Genomic DNA, 25,670 nt, shown 5'->3' with positions numbered 1-25,670 from the left:
CAATTTGGGGCTTTGTTTGGGAACATATGTCTTTAGTATTAGCTCTTTAGAATGTTCTTTAAGAAAATGTGTATTCTCCTAAACAAAACACATACATGTAAGATTATTCCCTGAGTTTGAAGCTGAATGAAGAGCATTCTCAAGTTAAATAAGCTTATATGCTTTGGGTGTTAGGAACCTTTCACTAAATGTAAGAGGGAGGGGAAATAACCTTATAGGCCCTTAAGAATTTTAGCACTGGAAGAGATGTCAGAATATTTATCAGAAAAACTGAGGGCTGAAGAAATAAAAAGATGTCCCCAAGGTTAAACAGGTAAGACAGAGCTGAGACCAGATATTATCTCCTATTTTCTGACCTCTATTATGTATGCATGCAACTGTTTTTTTGTGTATTTTAGTTGAATATTGGCTTCTCACATGGTATTACATATATCATTATAGTACCCAAAAGATACAAACCATTTTCATATGTGCCTTCTAATTTGCTAATGACTAAGGGATAACTGGCTAACTCTCTAGCTAACCAATCAAACTAGTAGCATTGATGAAGGGGATAAAATAGTCCCATATTTATCTCAAGACCCTATCCTAACTCACCTGAGAGATAATGTACTCAGCTGATCTGGCAAGTTAAGTGCAACTCAAACATTTTCTGATTAATAAATACCATTTAGGAAGAACCATTGGCCTGTAGCTAGCCCTTCTTGCATCAATTACTACTTAAAATGTAGTCACAATATTTTTGACTTTTTGACATTCTACCATAAGGTCCATAATACAAATCAACACCAGAGAAATTTGAAATGATGGGTATTAAGATAATTGGCTTAGAAGAGAAATTATGTGAAAAAGGCTTTGAAAAGATCACAGTGCTATGCAATGCGAAAGTTTTCTTTCTTATTATTTTTTTCTAAGGGATCTTATGTTTTTATTTTAAAACAGGTCATAGAAGATTTCAATACAGACTACTGTACCTTTGGAATGTCACAGTCAAGCATAATAATAAAACCAGGGCCACGTGCCAGTCAGGTAAGATTTACTTCTTTAAATCTTCTTGCTTTCTCCTTTAAACTGACGAAAGTTCCCTGACTTTCACAGACTTTTATGTTTCTATTATTTGGCCTTATCCTTATAATTAGTTTGCTCATTCCTTCATTCTTGAATTTACCCATTTATTTTATTCAACTAACACTCACTGGGTACCTATTTATGCAGATCACTGAGTGAGGGGATAAGGGATAGAGTGATTTCAAAACTCGAGAAGTTGAGTTTTGTGTTGGAAGATACATGGGGTGGCAGAAAAATCAATGTAGGTGTAAATAAGTGCAATACCATGTGCTAAGAGCTGTGATAAAGGCTCAAGAAAGAGCTGCAAGCCTCAAAATGTGGGAGTGAATATTGCTTCTAGCAAAGAGAAGCACCACAGAGGAGGTGGCCTGGAAGATTAGGATTTCTCCATGCAGTCAAGGGGAAGGCTGACCAGACTACTTGCAGGAATCACCTTAAAGGCATCTGGAAAAGTATCAGTGTTGTGACACATATACCACTTCACGATGGCCCTGGACTCACAGTGTAAACCATGCATCTGCTAAATCTCATTTCAAAGCTTCTGAAGTTCCCCTTTCTTGGTACACTGGCAGAGCCCTGTGGAAGCCATTGGCATCTTGCGTCAGTTTCCCTTTTCCTCAAGTCTGCAGAGGATGTCTGTGGTGGCTCAGCTGGCGGGGGATGAGCACCTCCACGTCTACATGAAGGGTGCTCCAGAGATGTTGGTCAGGTTCTGCAGATCTGAAACAGGTACTTACAGATACTTTACTTTTAGGAGGTAAAATACTTTAAAAGCTGAATATATAAAGCAAGTGAAACTAAATCAATGAATGTGGAGGTGGAAAAAATAATGAAGATTTTCTCAGTGGGTAGGGTGAGTCTGGAAGATGTGATTAGACAGAGGTGATAACTTCAAGGCAGAGAAATGGAAATAAATATCTGGTTATGGGCCAGACAAAAAGATCAGCCACAATGGAATATCAGGGATGGAGATGTGAGGGGAGCATCTGGAGCCAGAATAGGAAGCTGCATGGGAGTGAGAGAACCAGGGAGGGAGAATAAGGAGCATTCAGAAGGAACCAAAAAAATAGGTCTGAACTCTGGACTAATTCTGCAGACAGGTTCTTTGTTGCCTCCAGGGGACTTGCACCATTCATGGGGTTTCCAGCAGATTGTTGGAAGGGGAATTTAGAAAAGATAAATATTCTAGAAAAAAAGTGTTTAGAGTAGATTAGGTAGTATAAGAGCCAGTAACTGATCGTTTCCACAGCAATTTCATCTTTCTGGGCCAGATTTTGAGCTGATTTGTATTGTTTCTTAGTCTTATAAACATATGTATTCTCTAAGGAACAGTCCAGGTGTATAAGAATACTGTTGCATTCAAATGAGTTCATTTGGATAAAATTGGACTTTTTCTCCTGATTTTCACCTATATTCTCCTTACGATTGCTGATAGCCATCAGTTTGCGCACAGAATTCTAGATTTGGTAAATGATTGCTTTAACTTTTCTTTTGACTTAGAATCTTCTTTTTAACTTTAGAAATGTTCCCTTTTGTCTAACTTTGATCTTCTCATAGCTCCTATTAACTCTGTCATTCACAGATGGAAGGCCTATATTTCCTGTTGCTTTTTTTCAAATACAAATATCTTATTTCAAATTTTAACTGGTAAGTATTGTGTCTGCTCTATCAGTTAGGCTTTGGGCCTGTACTCGCTCTCTCCTCCTCTTCATCCTTTTGATAGCTCTTCCAGTTCTTCTTAGTGTTTCAATCTCTGGCCTCTGACAGGTGCTAATATTATTTTAAATGATCTTCTCTCCCTTCACCCCCGCCCCATATATATGAAATGGAGAGCTAGTAGAAAACAGGGACTTTCTTTGCAATTAGACCCCACTACCAGGATTATTTTTAATTACAGAAGGTCTGAAATGAATGGGGACATAGAGATCCACATCCCCCTCATTTTATGGCTGGGAAAATTGAAATGGAATAGAGATACTTATTGTGCCCCAGGTCAAAGAGCTAGTTGTTAGTAGAATGGAAACCAGAACTCAGAATTATGCAACATGAGTCATTTTATCTCCCATTATGTCAAGTTTCTTTACAAATTCTTATAGGCATACTTTAAATCACAAAAAAATTATAAATATATTAAAATTAATTGTGATTACAAATATGTGCCAAAATGCACATATCTTGGAACTGTATCATCTGTGATCTAAAACAGGGCTTGGCAAGCCTTTCTGCAAAGAGACAGATTGTAAATATTTTGGGTTTTGATGGCCTCAGGGTCTCTGTCTCAGCAGCTCAACCCTGACAGCCTGAAAGCAGTCATAGATAATCAGCAAACAAATGGACATGGTTGTGTCCCAATAAAACTTTATTTAGAATAACAAGTGATGGAACAGATTTGGCCAGTAGTTTACTAATCTCTGATCCAGAAGGTCATTTGTTTTCCTTGTTTCACCTAGGTAGACATAGTCCTGAGGTCTGCCACTCCTGAATCTAGCCAATGCATTTGACAGTCAGTTCATGAGTAGTGTATCTTTGACATTCTTTTCTGTCAGAGTTATAAGAACACATTGAAGAACTTGTTTGTGGCCTTTACTTGAAGCTGTTATTTCCCCATTAAAGCATTTTATGGAGTGACAATTAAAGAGGTACAATAACTTTATCTCAGTCTTCCTTAGGAGTTAGATGACCTTCATTGTGACCTTATGTTTACCCATTTCTTCTCTCCTGGAAGTGCCCAAGAATTTCTTACAGGAACTGAGGAATTACACATTACAAGGTTTTCGTGTCATTGCCCTTGCCCATAAAATCTTGAAGATGGGGAAACTTTCAGAAGTGGCATGTTTGGTCAGGTAAGAAACTCAGAAATCAGCAGTAGGGCAGGCTCTGTGCGCATGATGTGAATGGCCCCTAGTAATGGACAGGGAAGTTAATGATTGGGAAAGCTCTTGGAGATGGAGAATCCATCTCATCTAGTTCCTGATTCTAAGATGGGCAACTCTAAGCCAGACTAGGGAGAGTTTGCTCAGGTCGCAGAGCTGTTTGGTGGCAGAACAATTATGACAGCTGAGATCTCCTGACTCTCTTGACAGGAGATATCTCTGTCCTGCATTCCTTCATCCCATCAAAAATAACCAACTCTCCCTCAACTTTAGAACATTATTTGGCTGACTGTCATGGGGGTCCCAAATATAAAGGGGTTAAGAGCAGGAGACAGCTGGTACTTTAAATAGCTTCCAGAATATTTTAGATGTGGTTTTTTTCAATAGAACATCTCCCTCAGGTGGAGAGGTAGTGAGTGCAAACTGAGTACCATATGGGAAATAGAAGCCAGTATCTTTAAGTTGAGGGGATGAGTCAATCTCATTAGAGGATAATCTGTAGATTATTCTTTCTTTCAGTGTTTCTCAGTTCTTAAAGGTTGCTTTTAAATTGCCTATCACAAAGGAGTAGAGAAATAGTGTGGAAAATTGGGTAACAGATAATCTGTTTGTTACTTATCCTTGATTTTCTGTTGCTGATGGAAAGACACTTAGCCTCCCTGGGTAAGATGTAGATATCCTTCGTTCAGCATTACTATTTCCAACCCAAATCCATCTACTCTAATATAATCAGTAATCGCTGCCTCTTGCTTAAACTATGTTCATTTCTCCATCTATAAAATGTAGGATTGCATAACTTCTAAGGAGTTTTTTCAGTTATGAGATTTTAATCTTCTAAATAGAATCACAAAGCTTATCTTGAATCCATGAATGTCATGCTCAGATTTAACATTCAAGGTGTTAGTTACTCCTGGGCAGATATAAAGCCCTATAAAACATGATATTTTGTAATTTTTTTCAAAAGACAGTTTTAGTAACCAAAGTTAAGTTCATGTGTGAAGAAAAGTCATGTATAGTTTGATAAGGAGAGCAACCACAACCCGTTGCACATACAAATATGGTCGTATTGTTTTCGTTTAAAAACCACTAGTGAGATAAACATTATAAATACAACAAAGTAACAGAGTGAGGGTAAATTGTGCTAGATTTCCAACCATCTTGGGTTTCCCAGAGAATACTCCTTGGAATATTGTTACTATTTTCAAAGAGGGTAAAAGAATAGGATTTTGATTTTAAAATCAAATTATATTTAAATAACCTCTGAAAACTGGGGTCATCAAAGTGAAGCAGATGAGTTTCTTCATATGACTTAGAAAAAACAAGCAAATTGCAGAAGTACTTTATTTTAGAGATTCTCCCTTTAATTCAGGAAAATCAGCAAATTTCTGTTGAGCTTGACTCTGTGTTAGGCACTCTCAAAGCAGTGAGGACTCAGAAGTCAGTAAAGTAAAATCTTTGCTCTCATGAAGCTTATATTTTCATTATGAGATACATACCAAACCAATAAAATATTGACAAGTAGTGATAAATACACTGGTGGAAAAAATAAAGCAGCTTAGGAGGATTTTAAAAAGACAAAAAATACTATTTTATGTGAGGTTATGAGGGAAGTCCTCTGGGAGGTGACATTTGAACAGAGATCTGTGTAAGTGAAGGGAGCAAGGGATCAGACAGCAGGAGAACGAGCTTTGCAGGCAGCAGGAAGAGTGGGTGAAAGGCCCTGCCCCAGGATTTTGCTAGGACTGTTGTAGAGTAGCAAGAGGCCAAAGTATCTGAAGCAGTGAAGGAGAAATGTCGTTAGATAAAGACCCAAAAGAGAATAAATTAATGAGAAGATTTTTGGATCTTTCTTTTCGTTCTAGTTAATGAGAAAATATTAATCAAATTTATAATAAAAAGTCATGAGGTTAAATGATGGGAAATTAACAAATTTTATATTAAGGCAGATTTTCTTTTATAATATTCTCTGAGATCACTAAGACAGGATTCATATCTGATTATCTGAATTTTTACCAAGTGCATACTGTAAGATATAAAACTAATATATAATACATAATATAAGGTATAAAACTATAGCTATTTAGTGAATGGACTTTGAAATGAAGGCTGTAGCAACATACTCTACTACAGAGAGAAGTTCCTTCATTGTGTTTCCATTCAAGTTTGAATTATTTTCCTCAGGCTCAGATAATGATAAACTGCAGAAAAGGTCACTCTTGAAAGCTGACAGTAGAACTGGAGCCTCCAGAGGGGGAGGGGTGGGAGGGGGCAAGAGGGGTAAGAAGAAAAGGGAAGGGAGCACAATGGACTATAGTGGTAGACTGGGGGATTTGGGGGCTGGTGTACTATAATGGCAATACCTGCGGGGAGGGGTCCTATATTTCCAAAATACCTGTAATAATGTAGGTGAATGTTACCTCAATAAAAAAGAAAGAAATCCAGCTATGATCTGTCCTTTAAAGAAGGTTTACTGACCTTCTTGTGTTCATTTCCTCTTGCTTCCAAGTCCTCTAACAAGAATGAAAAGAAACAGAATCAAAGAAAACCAGAGAAGTAATTTGTGCAGATGAGAGATTCCTATACATTTCTGTGAGGTGTAAAGTCAGGGGTGGGGTGAGTAATTGATCCAGCAGGAGAAAGAAAAGTTGGTTCCCTTGTAGAACTTCAAGAAGCTGAGAATCAGATTTGTCATGTGCAATGGAAGATGAAAGTGAGACTCAAGACTGAATCCTGGGGAATAATTGACAGTGTGCAAAAAGGTTGTCTTCCTACATCTCCTTCTCTCTCTTCCATCTTAACTCCACTTTGGACAGAAAAAAGGACTATGAGAGATCAAGAATGAGCTCTTGGCCCCCAAATTTAGTTTCAAAAAACTACTTGAAGTTTATTCCATTTCAGAGAAGAGGTCCCACAGAACTAATATAACCTAGGTAGACTTCAAGCTTCCAATTTCAAATTCTGAAAGCTCTAAATCCTTGACTGATGCCATGTATTTACCAGAGGTTGCAGAGAGAGGCAGAAATGAATGATTTCAGGACCAACTACTACTATAGTGTCCTGTATTCAATATGTACTTATTAGATGCCTTAAAAACTGAAAAGATAACAAGTTCAATAAAAAAGGTGTTGGAAATTAGATATATGTGATTAACCAAAAATTTAAAATCTAACAGAGGGGTTGGAAGCTAAGCATGTTGTTTTTTAAAAGTAGTTTTGAAAACTAGAATGAACAGCTAAAAGAGAGAAAAGTGGATGCCTCTGGAACAGAGAAAGAGCGAGGCTGTATGGAAACAAGGATCATTGGTCTTCATTGAAAGATTTGGGATTCTTTTTGATATTTGTAATATGTCCTTGTATTGCATTGATAAAACTTTTAAAAAGTTTCAAAAAGAAGAGAAGTTTTAAAAAGTTTTAAAAAGGAGAAATCAGTCCTTCTGTTGAGACTGTAGAGATAATGCTTGAACATTGTCTTTCTCCTCAAACCAAAGGGAGATGGTGGAATCAGAGTTAACATTTTTGGGGCTTCTCATAATGGAGAATCGCTTGAAAAAGGAAACCAAACCAATCTTGAAGGAACTGAGGGAGGCCCACATCAGGACGGTGATGATTACTGGTATGTGTTTCCAGGTGTCCGACAAATGGAATTTATCCCAGGCCTGAGAAAAGGACTATGTGAGCTGTGTGGGTTCATGTGACTGCGGCAAAAAGAAAAATATTTTGCTGTCAAGTTTGTTTCCCTGTGGTCCAGTTACCTGGGAATAAACATAGCTCCCCCAATATGACCATGAGCTCTCGAAGCAGGATCCATTCTCATTCTCTTTGTTTAATGCGCACTTTCCTACCCAGAATTCTGTGCAGTACTCCTATGCTCACAGCACATATTTAAACACTAGAATGGAAGTGTCCTCATCAGGAACCTGGGAGACCTCTGTATAAAAGCTGTGACACTCTGCTGGACTATTCTGCAGGGTGCAGGGCAGACATGGCAAGTGATGATCGAATCCAAGCATGGCCTACCCACAGTGTCCTCTTTTCTGCTGAACTGTTATCCACATGGATGGTTTTATGCTATCATACTAGGCCCATATTACATTTACCACTAAGATCTGTCACTCCGCAAGGATTAGCCATAAAGCACTTAAATGTTATTTATTCATTTGTACATATTGTAGAAATACACAATGTTCAGGATACAATATTAAATATTGTGGGAGGGAGGTGAGGACATAGTGTTTGACACTGGGGGCAGATCAGCTTGGGTAGAGGTAAGATCATGGTCATGATATAAGGCAGAACAACATAAATGCCTCCCAGGGGTGCAAACAAAGTGATGTGGGCACTCAGAGGAGGGAGAGCTCAGTTCTGGTTGATATATAAAGCAAGCCAGCTGTCTTTGTCATCTAGGTGATAACCTTCAAACAGCCATTACTGTTGCAAAGAATTCTGAAATGATTCCTCAAGGGAGCCAAGTGATCCTCGTTGAAGCCAATGAACCAGGAGAGTATGCTCCTGCCTCTGTGACCTGGAAGCTGGTAGAGAACCAAGAAAATGGACCTCAGAAGAATGTAAGCAATTGTTAGAAGGTCTTTTCCTGGGCTTGGCTGGATAGAAAATAGCCCTGGCCCAGGGCAGCCTACTCTTGAAATTAGAAGTCACCACAGTAATAATCTCTGCCATCTGTCTTGGGTTTTGCAGTTTGCAAGGCATTTAGCATTTCCACTAGCTCTTCCCAGTTCTTGCTGCACACAGGAATTGCCTGGAGGAGATTTTAAGCTTTTCTGTGCTAAGGTTCTGCTGATTAAATCTCAGTCTTGGTGCTTCCTCTGTGCAGTTGTGGTTGAGAACCACTGATTTGCATCCAGATTTCCTACTTGATCTTCACAGTTACCCTATGCAGTTAAGCAAACATTTCATTTTACAAATAAGAAAACAGAGGTCTAGAGATGTAACCTCGTCCAGGACACACAACTGTTGTGTTGCAGAGCAGGAAATCAATTCAGGTCTGCTTGATTCCATCCAGGTCTATGGACATTTTGATAGTACTGTACCTGTGACATGAAATGAATGGCTTCTGGGCTTTTCTAGATAGCAAACTCCCTGTACACAGTGACAAAACAATCTTTTCCGACAAAGAGACTGGGTTGCAGCCTGACTTTCCATTATTAAAGGTAGCACCTCTGCCTTTGTGTAAATTTGAAGAGATGGTCCTTCAGATGATCAAATACAAAAATGTGTCCTTCTTCCAGACTGGTCAGCTCCTCAGACTGCTAAGTTTAGAGCAGGCCTTTGTGCAGCAGACTGCACAACTATATAGGGCGGTCCAGTCCCTACCTGTGAAGAGGTGTGTTAACTTGGCTCAAACCCCCATGGGCTGCTAAAGATGACACTTCTCTCTATACTTCGCAGATTTCTGGGGCTGTTGCCATGCAAATCCACTTGTTTCTGCCCTGATGCATGTTGCCTCAATTTTGTTTGTGGTGAAAATCAGGTCCTCACTATTTTTTTAAATATTTTATTTTATTTATTTATGCATACAAGAACTGAGGTGTAGCCCAGAGGTGCAGGGAGGTGAGAGCAGAGTGAGGAGCAGAACAGGCAGATAGACTGAAATACACTGTTGAGGGGAGCAGCGGGCAAGACAGGAAAGGTCTGCTGTGCCGTGTGGGTTAGCTCCTTGGCCAGGGATCAAACTCATGTTGCAGTGACTGCGGAGAGCTTTATAGTGCTGAGACTTAAACCTTGTGCCACCAGGGAAGCCTCCTCACTTAATTTTAAACAAGCAGTCCACTCATACTGCCCTCTATGAGCTTAATACCTTTAGTGAAGTTTAGTCACTGAAAGGAGAAGTCACATCGCAGTCTCAGGCTTTCCTCCTCTTGTCTGGTTCCCTCCTGCCATACTCGCTCCCTTTCCTTTCTAGCAAAAGCAAGGGGAATTTGGTCCTTGCTTCATGTGGAATGTTTTTGAATTGATCTTTTAATGAGTCTTTGACAATGGAGGTTATTGCAGGAAGGGTGTGTCACCATGCTTCTCAGTTCAGCATGTTAACATATTTTCTTCCATCTATAATGCCTTTCCTAGGATGAATCATTTTTTTTAATACTTTTTAAAAAAGATTTATTTATTTATTTATTCAAGAACCGGGATACAGGCCAGATGCACGGGAGGGTGAGAGGACTCACCAGAGACAGAGTGGGGAACAGAACAGGCAGACTGACTGAAATACACTGCTGAGGGGAGCAGTGGGTGAGACAGGAGAGGTCTACCGCGCCATGTGGGACACTCACCGGCTGGCCGGGATCGAACCGGCACTGCAGAGGCTGTGGATAGCTGCACAGTGCGACACTTAACAGCCTGCGCCACCAGGGAGGCCCTAGGATGAATTCTTCTACCAGAATTTTCTCACCTCCTATACTATTGGAATTCAGAGTCCTACACAAATATAAGGCCCTCTGAGAAATGTTACATGAAAAACCATTACAGTTATTGTGAGGAGTGCAGCTGCTTTATTGCTGCTTTCTCTTGGAGCTGAGCCGGGTGAGATAGGATACAGTAATTGGGGGATATTGCCAGGTGGAAAGCAGGAGAGGAAGTGTTTCTGCCAAGGAGTAATGCTGGGCCAATTCAACAGAGTGGGTTGAAGGATCTGGGCGCCATGAAGGAAGAAGTTACCTTTTGGGGTAAAAGGAGATCAGGGGCTAAATGGAGTTAGGCTCCAAGGGAAAAGTATCTATTTTAGAGTAAGAAAATCGGGGCAGGGTTTTTGAATGAATGGTAAGAGATCTTAGGAAATATAATATATGGATGTGGAGGAGAAAGAAGAAGAAGGAGGAATTTTTCTATTCTTCCTTGGAGTCATTAATTTGTATCTTGGAATGATTTCCATGGTACACTGACATCATAGATATTTTCTTCCAGGACAGAATCCAGAGCAGCATGTTGTTAAAGAATTATATGTTCATACAATTTGGGGGAGACTTTTGAGTGTCATGTTCTTGTGAGTCTGGGTTCTCTGAGTGAATCATGCATAATGTACTTGCTGGCCCTCACATTGTTATATAACAGGAACACTTGCTCTCATAACACATAGGAAAGCAGAGACATTCCTTCAATATAGGCTTAGAAATAATACCCTTTTGATTTTAGGAAACCTACCAGAACATTGGAAATAGTTTGGTGCCTGATGGAGAAAGAGGGAAGCATTACCACTTTGCAATGAGTGGGCAATCATACCAAGTGATATTTCAGCATTTCAACAGCTTGCTTCCAAAAGTAAGTACTGGAAAATGAAGTGTTTTGTTTTAGTCCTCAAGTTAGCAAGGCCAAAAATAAAAAAGAGGAAGAGATTAGTGAAAGGGATGATCAGTAATGTTGTCCCAGAATTAGAAACTAAACACCCCCAAAGGGGTCCTGCTCCTTCACAAGTTTTCCCACCCCTCCCATGTACCTACTCGTCCTGCACATCTGTATGGTCCCTCTTCAGTGTACAACCCTCCTGCTATGGTCACTAAAACCCCAGGCCCCAGCTGCCACCTCCTCGTTGGCAGGGAGACCCTCCAGGTAGGTCAATCAGGATGCCTAATTTGTGGGTCGGCTCCTCTCTGAAAGCCTCCAGCCCATGTGACGCTGTGTTCTAGCCTCCATCTTGTCTGGATCCTTAAATTACTGCAGGAGGACACAGAGGACCTGTGTTTTATTTCCAAAATCATTTGTTACCTTGTCCTCTGCGTGTCTGTTTTAAAATAGTGTTGTGTGGGGTTGTGCTGTCAGTGTGAAGGAGATAAGTGGAGCACAAGCTAAGGGCAGCAACCATCTGTTAGCAGCATCTTGAAATTTCTGTCCTCTTTCCAATCAAGGAACACAGAATCTAGACCCCAAAGACTTCTAGAAATCTGTTAGTAATTCCCCTTGTAGAGATGGGAAACTGATACTCAGAGACTTAAGTTGCTTGGGAAAGGTTTGCAGAGCTAGTTGGGACACAGCTGAGAACAGAACCTTGTTTCTCAACTCACATTCTATTACTCAATTCACAATCTCTGTCTATTCTGTGGTTATGGAAATAGTGTTTAGTAAAATGCACTGTATTTCCTTAAGGGTTTTTACCCCATTCATTCAGCTGCACTTTAGTTATTATTATTAATTAGAGGTGACCTCATCTCTGAATAATACCCTGGAAAGAAGCAATAGAGTTGTGATGGAGGACTGAATGGGAAAGTTAAATATTAAAACATTAAATCTCCTTATTCCCCTTTCTGACATGTGGTCTAATGACACACCAACCAATGCTACATTAAAACAGTGGCCAGGAGTGATTTTTCAGGGTTGTTCTTTTCTTTCAAATATGTTCTTCTTCCTAATCTTAACACAACAGTTGCTTTTCTCTTTAGATTCTGGTGAATGGAACCATTTTTGCAAGAATGTCTCCAGGACAGAAATCAAGCCTGGTTGAAGAATTTCAGAAATTAAAGTAGGTATTATTGCATGAAAAGAGGGAATATTTGCTATCTATTTCTACCTATCAAATTACCCTAAGATTGAGTGACTTGGAATCACAGCAATTATAATTACACGTTTCTATGGGTCCCGAATCCAGGTATGGCTTAGCTGAGTCTTCTGGGTGGGGGACTTGACTGTTGGCCAAGGCTCGGTGTGCTCAGCACTCCAGGAAGAGATCTGCCACCAGTCTCACTCACCTGATGTTGGCAGGATTCAGCCCAAGGGATAATTGGACAAAGAGCCTCAGTATTTTACTGGTTGTTGAAAAAAGCCACCCTTATTTCTTTGCCACATAGATTATGTTATAAAGAAGCTCACCATGTGGCAGCTGGCTTCCATATTGTGAGCACATAAGAAGAACCTGGGTGGGGAGGGTGGTCATTATTTTTCATAAATTTATCTCATGTGATATCCTATCACTTTTACTGTGTCCTTTTAATCAGAAGCACTAGGTGAGTCCATACTTCAGGGAGTGTATTATACAACGTCATGAATACCAGAAGGTGAAGGATCATTAAGGGCCATTTTAGAAGCCTCCCACCCCAGACAGAATTTGTTCTGTAGTCCATATAGAGTATCTTAGAAGAAAGCCCTCTGCACAGAAATGGAGAGTAGAAACAGTAGGGGTTTATATAGTTCAAAATGGGAATGATGGGGGAAACTTGAAAGTTATCACCTGGAATGATTTGAGATTATTTCATCACAAGGTATATAATAATTTCAGGAAAGAGATGGAATGACATTTTTAAAAACTGTATTTGACCCTGATGGGGGTTGGGTGTGCATGTCAAAGTTAGGAATGAAAGGGGCTCCCATCTCTCCATATTTCCTTAAAAAATATAGATGACCAAGTCACATTAGAATGAAATAGTTCTTGTGACTAGATCTACCTATTACTTGCTGGGAATGTTACAAATTCTGGACGGCAGTTTTCTGACATGTGAAAAGTAACAGACCACTATGAACCAGAGACACTCTTGGCGGGGGATTGGGGTCAAAATCGGGGTTGCAATTGTATGGGTAATATAAAAATAAAAATAAAAAAAAGAGGAAGAAAAAAAAGAACAGAGAATAGTGAAATTTTAGATAACTGTTGGTAAGTAATGGATCAAATCAGGAAACTGCCTTTTACAGTTATCTTTTGTTGCCTAAGCATTCCCAGGGAAGTTTGAAACACTTCCCATGAACACCCATAATGCCTCCAGACCAGGCTGGCAACCAGTGTCTAAAATGACTATTTCACTTACATGATCATCTTATGATATTGACTGAAGAAAATAATTTTACCCTTCTCAAACACCTGAGAAATGTTGCCACCTTAAATGGTTATTTTGAAAAGTTATATTCATCTAAAAAAAAATCAATTTAGGAAGAGATAGACTGTCTCCGAATGAGCTGTCCTCTCATTTTTTTCTGATCTTCCTCTCCATGCCCTTATCAGTGGCCATGTGTGAATGATGGTCTGAATTACATTTCTGAATTCAGGGAATGCTGGAAGATGTCAGGTTACTCCTGTGACATAGAGACTAGGTATATACTTTTAAGTCTGAGGAAAGGACGCCATTTTAAAGAACATCCATTGCCCAGGCATGTAACTGATTATGTATTCCCCAAACATCAGGTTGACCCATATGAACTTGTTTATATTATTTCACCATGTTTGACTATAAAATGATCATTTGTTATGTGTCAACTAATAATAATGGAATTCTCTGAGAACTTCATTTTCCTTTGTATTGATCTTGTTATTTCATGTGTTTTTAGAAAATTGCAGCTGAGTCTTTATTAGTATTGCCATTAATCAATAACTATAGTGTACTATTTACTTAGCAGACAGTGCGCCTTGTATCAGAAATTTCTTTCCTTTGGCAACAGCTTCAATATTTACTCTTCTATTTATATCATTGTGTTTGCACATCAAGCTGGTATAGAAGGGGAGCATACCATTTCATCTTCACTGCAAGATGCATCAAGAATATATGTATATGTTTCTAGTTATATCTGTTAAACTATTTCCCAATGTTTCTTATCCCAATGTCTGAACTTTAAACTCAGCAGCAGTCAGCAACCAAAACACAGATGGGTCCGGTTGTAATCTGTGCATGAGGCTGAGTGGGAGGTGCAAGGACGAGGCTGCACACGCAAAAGCTTGGCCTCCGTGCATATAATCAAACAAGACCTCTTTTGACATGTGTGATCATCTTCGTGGCTGTCCTTGGAAGGATTGATTGAAACAATTTAAATAATCCAGTTGCCTTGTTCCTCAGAGAATGTTTCTCTCCATGTCATTTTCCTTCTGCCTGATTCCACACGTTTAGATACTCACACATTGTATGTGAGTTAGTTATGATGGAAGTTACTTAAGGGAAGTGTTAAGCTATTCATTTTTCTTATCTTTTCCTCTACAGTTACTATGTGGGCATGTGTGGAGATGGAGCTAATGACTGTGGGGTGAGTAAAATCTATTTCCACTAATTCGGGTAGTTTGCTATTACTCCTCTTGAGGACCCGACAGTCCCCTTCAATCTAGTTCTTCATCCTGCTGTCAGAAATCACTTGATCATTTTGCTGTTAATCCACCTCTACCTGAGTGTGGGCTGGATGTAGAGAGGAGTAAAGTGAGATGAGTCACTTCAGCTCTTTTCTAATAATTTCTAGAATAACAAAGACAAGTAAGGCTACTTAGACTCCTACATTTCAGACCCAGGAGGGACATTACAGGAAAGATGGTTTAAATCTCACATGTTGTCAATAAAGAAATGAGTCTCAGGGAGAAGAACTCTTTTTTTATTTTTATTTTTTTGCCTGAAGTCACAAAGCTGGTAAGGTCTTAGTGATGGAAAAGTTTGAAATGGATGGTTCAAGGTTTGAATTATGTGTAAATTATTTTTATTTCTGCCAAATTTCTACTCCAGAGTTTGTTTCTAAAGTTGGATTTATCTCAACATTCTTACTCAGTGAAATTCTAGACCAAACTAATTATTACATACTCTAACAAAACCTAAATTAAATGATTCTTTGAAGATTCCTCCTCTTAAATGATAGAAGACAGTACATGCTTTATATTCTGAAGTTTGACAAGATCATTGAAGCAGTAGCCTTACTCAAAGATTTGTGCACATAACAAAAAGCTTTTTAGCTAATTCATGGGACAAAACATTAAAAGGTTTTTTTTTTTCAGTAAAGATAAACTCATGCCATTCGTAGCAACATGGATGGAGCTAGAAGGGATTATGCTCAGTGAAGTAAGTCAGAAGAAAAAACAAAAATTTTCAGATGGTTGCACTTATAGGAGGAATGTAGGGGAATCAAATAAGGGATCAGGGAAAAATTAACAACAACAACAACAAAAAAAACCAGGCAACTATAAATGAGAGACATTCTGCGGACGGGGAGGGAGAGGGATCACAACAGGGGCAAGAAGAGCGCAAGGGACTATGGCAATGGTGCACAGGTGAATTGGTGGTGGGAATTCTATGGGGACTACACCTGAGAGGAGAAAGCAAATGTAAAAAAATGAACAATGATGTAAAATATATATAAATAAATTATATAAAATTTTTTAAAAATCTAGGTATTTGTTTTACTCTTTAGTTTCCTCAAATTTCTGTGAAAACCTATGTTCAAACTTAGAGATTTATTAGTAGTTCTGCCTTGTGTTTCATGATAAACAACTAATTGTTAGTCTGCTCATCAAAATCAAGAATGAGTTCTTATTCTTACCAATTGTGTGTAGTTAGAGCAAAGCAAAGAAATTGAATGCTATGATAGACATAGTCTCTGCCCTTAAAAAGTTCATTGTCTGATGGGGGAGGAATTGTCCCTGAATTTAACCCTACCATAAAGTAGATGGCATTGAATTATATCATAGAAATGCAAAATGCTAGGGAGAAAAGAGAAAGAAGAAAATATTCTAATATTTATTTAACATGAATCTAGTGCATACCGGCCAAGGCAAGCAGGTATTTCATAATTCTCCAGAACAATAGAAATGCAGAATCTTGCTTTATGCCCATCATAATTCTTATAAAATTAGGGGCCCACTGGCCTACTTATTAGCCATTGTCTCCTCTGTGCAGTCTCTGGACAGTTTCCAGTTTTGATGAGAAATGAATTGGCTCTTATTTTGGTGGGGCAGCACATGTTCTGGAACGAGTCTGTGATGACTTGGCCCCTGTATCCAGTGAAGATGCTCTATGCCCCATACTTCATCTCATCTGTTAGTTGGTTGGCTAGATCTGCAGCCTAGGAAAAGATGTAGGTTGACTATCTTTTCCATTGTCCATGGAGATGACCTGCTAAGTGAGAGAATTGTGATAGTAAAGGTTCCCCTCCACAAGTGTGCATCCAGACATTGTCATCTTTTCAATAGACTTCTTACAGGAGTGTTTTCATTTCCTTCCATCACGTCAACCTGCCCACAACCAAAACACACACACACACATACCACACTTCTCCCTTTGGATCATTGTTTAGTTAGTGCCTCATTAGTTGGTGACTTTGTGGATCGGGGATTGGGGGGAATATTCGAGGTAGAGGAGCAGCATATACAGAGACCCAGGGGTGGACGGGCACAGTGTTCTAACTCTGTAATGTCAAGAATAGCCTTGTGGTTTTTGAATAGTTAGAGCCTGACTTCAGGAGTCATGGAGTAACATGGATTTATTATTCCAGGCTTTGAAAATGGCTCATGCGGGCATTTCGCTGTCAGAGCAGGAGGCATCCGTGGCATCCCCTTTCACCTCGAAAATAGCCAACATCGAGTGTGTGCCTCATCTCATCAAGTAAGCCACTTCTTTCCCCTTGACTGGTGGGTTCATTGTCTGCTTCTCGAGACAGGCAGAATTCAACTATAATTTAAAGTGGTAAATGCTACAACAGAGGTATACTCAAAGTGCTATTAGCACACCAATAAGGGCACCATCAATGCTGTTTGAGAATACCGGTAAAGGTCAAAAAAAGTGACTTTTGTTAATCCTTAAAGGATAAATGACTGTATCAACAGTCAAAAGTTCAAGTTAATATTTAAAAAGAGGTTGCATTTCCAACTTCTCTTCAATTTTGTATGTTGGATTTTCCTGGTGCCCTTTTTTCAAGAATTGAGAAAGGGTGAAGAAACAGAAAGGGGGCACTCCATGAGATAGCTTCCCCAAATAGGGTTATGTTGCCAAAATATAAATTAGTGAGTGTCCATAAAAGATTACATGAAAGAGTTTACAATTGACTGCCATGGCTAGGGAAGGGGAAGGAATTAAAAACTTTATTTTCCTTATATAACTGCTTCACCCCCTTACCTCTGCTCCATTCTCATTTTTCATCTCATTTCTATTTATTTTAAATGTAGCTAAGAATGAAACATTACATTTCATATTTTGTTCACAAATCTTATTCCTATTGCTTCATATATATAATACCCTGGGGTAACTCTGGACCATCTTCAATGCCAGTGATCTGGAAAAAATTACCAAGTCTTGAGGTTCATACAAGAGTCAGTGATAAAGTTCCCAGCATGTCCAGTGGTGCCTCTGAGCAGAAAGCTAGATGAAGGATTCATTCACTGAAATTCCATGCCCCCGTCTGACTCATATTAGCCAGTCAGCTGTACGTCTCCCTGACCACTGCTGCCTGCACTGCTGTCCTCCTCCACACTCAGACCAAAACACCTGCCCTGTCTCCAGAGCAGCTGCTCTTTCCAATTTCCATGTTCCCTGTTTCTGAGGATAATTAAGCCCTTCATCATTGAGGGGCAGAGCCTCACAGTGCTTTTAACTCTTGCCTCTTCTTCATCTCTAGTTACTCAGATGTTATGTTTTACTGATTTGTCTTTCAGAGAGTCTCTCCAAGCACTTCCTCACTCTCCCCATTGCCTTAATCCAGGTTCATGTCATAATGACTACAAAATGAAAGTGCTTGGGGCCTTCATGAGTTTGATCCCCCACCAGCCAGGGAGCAACCCACATGGCACAGCAGACCTATCCTGACTCGCCCTCTGCTCCCCTCAGCAGTGAATTTCCGTCAATCTGCCTGTTCTGTTTCCCACTCTGTCTGTGGTGAATCCTCTCATCCTCCACACCTCTGGCCTATACCCCAGTTCTTGTATGCATAAATAAATAAATTAAAAAAAAAAAAAAGAAAGTGGTGGAGGCTTGCCCTAGAGGCCTAACATTGCAGTAAAGGATAGAGATAAACATGGCAATAGATATAATCCTAAACAGAGAATCTTCTGACTGATGTGAGAGATGCTCAATAAATTAGCTTTAAATATAGTAACATCTCAAAACTGTAGTAATTATTCCTGTAGTTAAGTGTGATAATTCAAACCAGTATGGTAGGTTTCAGCAGAGAAGTTGCAACTTGAGGATGGCTAGGAATTATATAAACAGAAAGCAGGTGGAAGCAAATTCCAGGTGAGGGGAATGGAGAAACACTTGTAGAAACAGGGTTTTAACTGGAGAGTGCAGGGTCCTAGAGACCATTTGGATTGGAAGTTTCTCAGTGGAGATTGTGGAGCTCAAGCTGCTGCACCAGGTGTGAAGGCCTTGCATAGGGAATTTAAACTCCAGTGTGGTTGCACAAAGTGCCAATTTCATCCATCCAAAAACCAGTGGCATTTGAACTTTAGATGCTCTTTCTCTTACACATGTTTCTATGCATTTATGAATGCAATATACTGTTTTGAAATACAAGTCATGATGGAAAATTTCTCTAGTGGCAGATGGTTTAGTAAGACTTCAGGGTAAAAACTCTTTGCTTTTATATTTCAGGGATTCATAAAAATTAGATATGGTTCAGCTCTGCTAGGCTCATTTTACCCATGCCATCCTGGATGCAAATTTATTCTTGAGAAAACATCTTCCAGAGGGTCAATGAAGAACAGTATTAGATGCACAGGTCCAGAGCCACAGGTTTTCATTTTATCCTTTGAAACATGGTTGGTTTCTTGTTAGTGTTCAATTCCTTTAGGGGGTGAACTGTACCTTATTTTTATATCATTGTGCCTAGTACTAAACTGTGTACATCAGAGCATTCAGTGGATATTTGTGGAATACATAAATAAACGTGTGAGTTTTTTTTAATTTATAATCATGAGGAATAGCAGTAATTTTGAAGGCCCATGCAAACATCCTTTATGTGTTTCTTTTATTTTTTTAAAAAAGATTTATTTATTTATACAAGAACCCGGGTAAAGCCCAGATTTGCGGGAGGGTGAGAGGATTCACCAGAGACAGAGCGGGGAGCAGAACAGGCAGACTGACAAAATACGCTGCTGAGGGGAGCAATGGGTGCAACAGGAGAGGTCTGCTGCACCATGTGGGACTCTCGCCGGCTGGCCGGGATCAAACCGTGCTGTAGGGGCTGCGGACAGCTTCACAGTGCGGCACTCAACCACCTGTGTCACAAGGGGAGGCCCTATGCTTTTCTTAGAATGGTTTTTTCCACTTTCCTTTGAATCTAGGTGTCTTAGTTTTCCTAGAAATGTATATAACTACAGAAAAGAAAATGCAAACACAAAGTTTATGCCAAAAAAGATCCAGCCTTTGCATGCTTGTCCCTTCTCAACTTGTCTTTCTGCTCTACCCTCTGTGTTGAAAACAAATGGCAATGCTATTTATCTGGTAGAGGACATCAGCCCAGAGTATCCTGGCCCATCTCTCCCTGACCCTTCTCATCTGAGGCAAAGTGGTTATAAGTTTGACTTTTCAGGTTTTCCTTCTCATGTCCCTGTTCTGTTGACAGTTTTGAACAAGTGTCCAAGTCATTGGGGACAAGACATGAGGAACATGTGGGTTTTCTTCTGCCTTGGCAAAAGGAGGCTCCTTTGCCATGTTCCTTGCTCTCCCCTTAATTCTATCACTCATGCTGTCCTTGGCATGTCACAAGCCACCGCCCAACCAAGCTTTACTTCACAGAATAACAGCTCACAAGGAATATTTTAGAGGGGAGATTATCTATTTGTTAAGTTAGAGCTTTTAAGGGTGTGTTTGTTAATCTGGGAATTCACTGAAAATTTGTTAAAAATAAAGTCTGTGCCTGAATCATTTAATATCACCTATGACCCTTAATATAATGCTAGTACCTCATAAGCCCCAAATAAAAATGAGTATATGAATCACTGGGTGAGGTAATGATCGAAGGAGAGAATGAATGACTGAATGAATAATTAAATAAATTATTGAGAGGATGAGTCAGTGACTAAATAAATGTATATCAACATGTTATTAAAATTGAAGTCTTTGTAATATGAAAGAAGCTGGGATATGTAAGTCATATATAACATTTTTTTTTTTTTTTTTTTGAGCAGAGAAGGCCGAGCAGCACTGGTTTCGTCCTTTGGGGTATTTAAGTATCTGACCATGTACGGCATAATTCAGTTTATTGGTACATCACTGCTCTATTGGGTATGGACCACAATAATTTCTTCCCAGTTCTAATTGCATTTTAATTCCCTGGTTTATTCTTTGGGGTGTATCTCCTACAAAGGATTTAATGTTTTCTAAATAAGTGACATTTCTTAAAATAGATGGCTATAAACTTGGAGACTTGGTATAACTATGCAGGGCAGATGGAGCTGGAAATAAATAGATTTGGATCAGTTTTCTAGGAGTATCATTTTCTCCTGATAACCTGAGACAGTTGACCTCTTCAAGCCTCTATTTCTTCATTAGAAGTATGAACAGAGATTTAGAGCATCCTAAAAATAACGCAGCAGGAAATGGATCAGGCTCCAACTGTGGAATATTTTTGGCAAAAGACTAAGAGGAGATAAAAGGAAGAAGTTGAATTTGACTTTGAAGGACTCACAAGCTATAAAAACTCCCACACTAGAGCTATATTTCTGAGTTTGCCCAGAACCATGTTCTTAGACATGTCATTTGTAAAGGATTAGCAATTATTTAAATACTTTTAAAAGACTCTTAAAATTAAATGTTAAAAATAATCATTAAAGAATTATTTAGCTCTACAGAAGAAATGTGCATGCAAACAAAATAATCTTTATTAACTCAGGCATAACTTGCTCTACAATAAGCTGATCCAACAGGTTTAGGGAACACTTCAAGGGAATTGCCTTACTGCTTCCTGGGACATTTGAGAGGTGAATGAGAACATAAACTCTCGCAACTGGTGGGCTGTTACTCGCAAGGGATACACTCAGAGGGCTAAGGAGCAGACAGAAACTGGGTTAGGAGTCAGGAAAACTGGATCCAAGTTTTGTTTCTATTACTATAAACAATTAGGTCTTGCCCTTGGCCAAGTTTTTATCTACCTGTAGGATGTCAGGTTGGCTGATATCCAATGTCTGCCATAATTCTGTGAAAGCTTTGCTCCTAAAACGACAATTAAAGCTGACTGAAAATTTCTCACTCTTCCACATCAGCCTGCATATTTTGAGGAAGAAGACAGAGAAAGTATTGTAGGGCGGGAGGGACAACAAAGGACCATTTGCTACTTCTCAAAAATATGAAAGCAGGGCCTCCCCAGTGGCACAGCGGTTGAGCGCTGGGTTGCGAAGCTGCCTGCAGCCTCTGCAGCGCCGGTTCGATCCCCGGCTGCTCTCTGGCCACCGGAGGAGAGTCCCACATGGCGCGCAGACCTCTCCTGCCGCCCGCTGCTCCCCTCAGCAGTGTACTTTGGTCCTTCTGCCTGCTCTGCTCCCCGCTCTGGCTCTGGTGGATTCTCTCACCCTCCCGTGCTTCTGACTGTACCCAGTGCTTGTATCAATAAGTAAATAAAAATAAAATAAAATAAATCTTAAAAAAAAATATGAAAGCATTACTTCAGTTCCCAAGTCTTCATGGATAAGATTGGAACCATAGTCCACTCTGAAGTCACTTACTCGAATGGTCTAGATCTAAATAAGAGCATTCCCAGGATTTCACCCAGAATTTTCTGGGGTTTTGATTTACCTTCTAAAAGTCCGGAAATACCTTTTCTTTGCATAAATCTGATCAGAACTAGATTATAATTGAGTGCTCAGTTTATAACTACATAGCAGATAAATACCTGGTTGCAAAAGATATTGCAATGCAACTTCCTACAGAGTAAGGATTTGGCTTTTGTATTAAAATGCTTGTATTTAAATGCAACTCCATAAATGTGACTTTAGAAGTTCTACATCTGCGCAAACACGCAAACCTTAGTAAGGCAAGCAGCCAAATTAAAGTCTGCAATGGACTTCCTTGGGACACTTACTTGGTCGTGAAATTAAATGGACTTGGCAAGAAGCATATTGTGAACTTAACCCATGAGTAAGGATGGAAAGAAACACCTATTAAAAGATTTGAGGCTTTCACTTCAATGTTTGGAGTTCCCAGCAGAACTTTCAGGCTTTGGTATCTAATGTTGAAAATTCATCTGTCCAGGCTGAAATTGCAGCTACCAGAAAGAATTATTGTGGCAAATTAGCAGGGGTTTCCCAACTCAATGACTCTCAATGAAATTAACTTAAATGCTGGGAAAATAGTAATTTTGTTTCATTCTGTCCAATGAGATGCTAAAGATTTTAGGCATACCAGTTTTTTTTTTTTTTTCAAAGTAGGGAGAAAAATAATGCTTGCTTCCTGACTACTTTCTAAAAGAGTTAAATGAAAAAAAAAAAAAAAAGGCTATCAGAGCAGAAGCCACACTTCTTTTTCTTTTTCTTTTCAGCAACTACAACTCTTTGGGAATTACCAGTATCTCATGCAAGATGTAGCCATTACCTTGATGGTCTGTTTAACAAGTAAGCTCTTTATTTGTATTTATCCATGAAATTCTAGTAATGTGCAAATAAGAACTTCTGAGAAGATGCACCTTAACTACTAAAATCTCACCACCTGTGAATTTTTTTGAATGTGGTTTTGGGGGTAAGTTCAGGCTTGAAGTCCTCTTTATAGCAAATAGTTTTCACCTCTTAAAATTGTATGAATTTTTTATAGGCTTATATCTGGTATATTGAAAAAGTACTAGGAAACTGGAAAGGGAAAATTTTAAAACCCAAAGGTCACTTTCCATTTTTCAGCTATGCTTTACATTGATGAGAAACCAAAGTTGTGCTAGGTCTGTGATGTGTGAGAACAAATGCTAGTGTTTTCTTCCAGGAGAGTTCTCTCAAAAGCAAGGTGTGGCTTAGAATGACTATTGCTCATTTCCTCCCTTCTAGATGACACTAAAGTATTACCTATCAAAGAACTCAGGGCTTGATACTAGCTCTTAATAAGTGAGTAAGGTGACTGCCTCAACAGAGAGAGAGAAGAAAAAAAAAAGAATGGCAGGGTTTTGTTTTTTCTATGTTCAACAATGAGGAGTGTTATGAAAAATAACAGAGGGCCTCCCCCCTGGTGGTGCAGGCAGTTGAGCGCCGTGCTGTGAAGCTGTCTACAGCCTCTGCAGCGCTGGTTCAATCCTGGCCAGCGGTGAGAGTCCCACATGGCGCGGCAGATCTCTCCTGTTGCACCAGCTGCTCCCCTCAGCAGTGTATTTCATCAGTCTGCCTGTTCTGCTCCCTTCTCTGTCTCTGGTGAATCCTCTACCCTCCCACGCATCTGGCCTGTACCCAGTTCTTGTATAAATAAATAAATAAATCTTTAAAAAAAAGAAAAATAACAGATAAAACACCAAGAAATGGAAGATATTAATAACCCTGAGAATGTCTTATAGCATCTTAAAACTGATATTGAAGTAATTTATTATATCAACCTAATAACAAAATTTACCAGTGTCAAAGATATAAGTAGTATCAATTTTGAATCTCAGGGTTGAAAGCTCTAGTCATAGCCCATGAAGATGTTTTTATGTATTATTAATATTCACATGGCTAGATAATTTTGAATCACTGATATTGCTTCTGTAGTGTTGCATATTTTTAAGCAATTTGCATGCTTTATTTGTGAACATGGTCAATGATGCTAAAATTAAAAAAGAAGACCAGGGGAATCCAAGAGTTAAGTTAGCAGGCAGTAGCATGAAGGTGAAGGCCTTTCTAAAATCTTTGGTTAATTATTCATAAATAAATACTTTCCTTATAGGACATGTCCTTAGAGGATCATGAGGCTTAGATAAAATGAAGCATATGCAGTGTACAACACAGGGCAGTTCACACTGTAAACACTCATGACAAGATGAATGATAGACTCTGCACTGTCCTCTTTTTCTTCTTTTGTGATGACTTCCTTGGAGAGAAGTGGACTATATGCAAGTAGACCCTTTGATTAGAATTCCAAAAACACGAGTGATAGCCCTAACCTTACCTTGGAATTTTTAGTTGACCTTGAGGAAGTGATTTTGAGCTTTTACACTTAATTCCATATTGGTTATTAATTTGAGTTCCACGTGATGGTTTTACTTTACTCTTTCTCATGTCATTAGCCTGTTGACCTTCATGCCAGTTAGTCACCCTGTGAAATTTAGTCTTTCATCTCACAGTGGGCTCAGAGGGAGACTTGGAATGACTTAAGGCAGGACCATTGTTACCAGCAGTAGAAAAAAGTCTCAGAAGGTGGCAAATCAAAAGCAGAATGCTTTATCAGAATGACAATATTTATCCAATTACTAAAAAAATGTGTAGTGGTTCAGTAAATAGACTATATTGGTAAAGGTAAGAAATAGACAACAGATTTTATATTTAACCCATTGCCTTTAAACATGATTGTTTCCCCATACCTGTAAATACAGCCATTCTATAGGCAGGTCATTTCTGGATCAAGTCGAGGGGTTAAAATGTTCTTATCTTTAGATATGAAAAGTTCAAAATTAACATTTGGTGTTTTCATCCATTTTAAAGTTTTTCTTGCCCTAAATCAAGTCTGACCTATTGCTTGGGGCAAGCAATGGGGGAAAAGGCCATGGTCTCTACTTTCTTTGTGTAACCTACTCTCTAACCCTGCTTCAGGGAATGAGGGCAAGACCAAAGGGCATTTTACTTAGGTGGGGTATTATTGTTCTCTCTGCCAAGTGCCTGCTAAATGGCAGGCATTTAAATTCAGGTAATGCACACGGGGCTTATAGGTGAGTTCTTGAATTTTCCAGACCTATATATTAACCTGGACTAGACCATTGCCTTACCGTGTGTTGCTCTTTCCTGCTTACCCCTCAGGATTCCTTTTGGCAACTGCCTTCCAGTGGCACATACCACAAAGCCTTTTTCTACTGTGGGGCATGCTACCCCAGAAGGTAGCCCCTTTGGGAGGATTCCTGTAGCCTAGTCAGTTTCCATAGCTTCTACTTGAGCTACCAGATAGCTACCAGCTCTTACTGC

The 25,670-nt window shown here is 39.3% G+C and overlaps 1 protein-coding gene across 2 annotated transcripts in view; it reads left to right on the top strand.

The window, feature by feature from the left end:
* ATP13A5 (ATPase 13A5) overlaps positions 1-25,670 on the top strand; it is a 101,388-nt gene that overhangs the window by 60,997 nt on the left and 14,721 nt on the right. For both annotated transcript variants that reach the window (XM_054700454.1, XM_037525294.2), the window contains 11 exons: positions 943-1,029; positions 1,641-1,797; positions 3,794-3,911; positions 7,429-7,553; positions 8,345-8,505; positions 11,087-11,212; positions 12,328-12,407; positions 14,845-14,887; positions 17,111-17,220; positions 20,739-20,835; positions 23,084-23,156. In XM_054700454.1, coding sequence (XP_054556429.1) covers positions 943-1,029; positions 1,641-1,797; positions 3,794-3,911; positions 7,429-7,553; positions 8,345-8,505; positions 11,087-11,212; positions 12,328-12,407; positions 14,845-14,887; positions 17,111-17,220; positions 20,739-20,835; positions 23,084-23,156 — 1,177 coding nt within the window. The remainder of the gene's footprint in view (positions 1-942; positions 1,030-1,640; positions 1,798-3,793; positions 3,912-7,428; positions 7,554-8,344; positions 8,506-11,086; positions 11,213-12,327; positions 12,408-14,844; positions 14,888-17,110; positions 17,221-20,738; positions 20,836-23,083; positions 23,157-25,670) is intronic.

Source organism: Talpa occidentalis, unplaced genomic scaffold (genome assembly GCF_014898055.3).
Source record: "Talpa occidentalis isolate TD23 unplaced genomic scaffold, MPIMG_talOcc4v2.1 talOcc4.4, whole genome shotgun sequence".
Lineage (NCBI taxonomy): Eukaryota > Metazoa > Chordata > Mammalia > Eulipotyphla > Talpidae > Talpa > Talpa occidentalis.
This window is presented reverse-complemented; position numbering and strand designations above follow the sequence as displayed.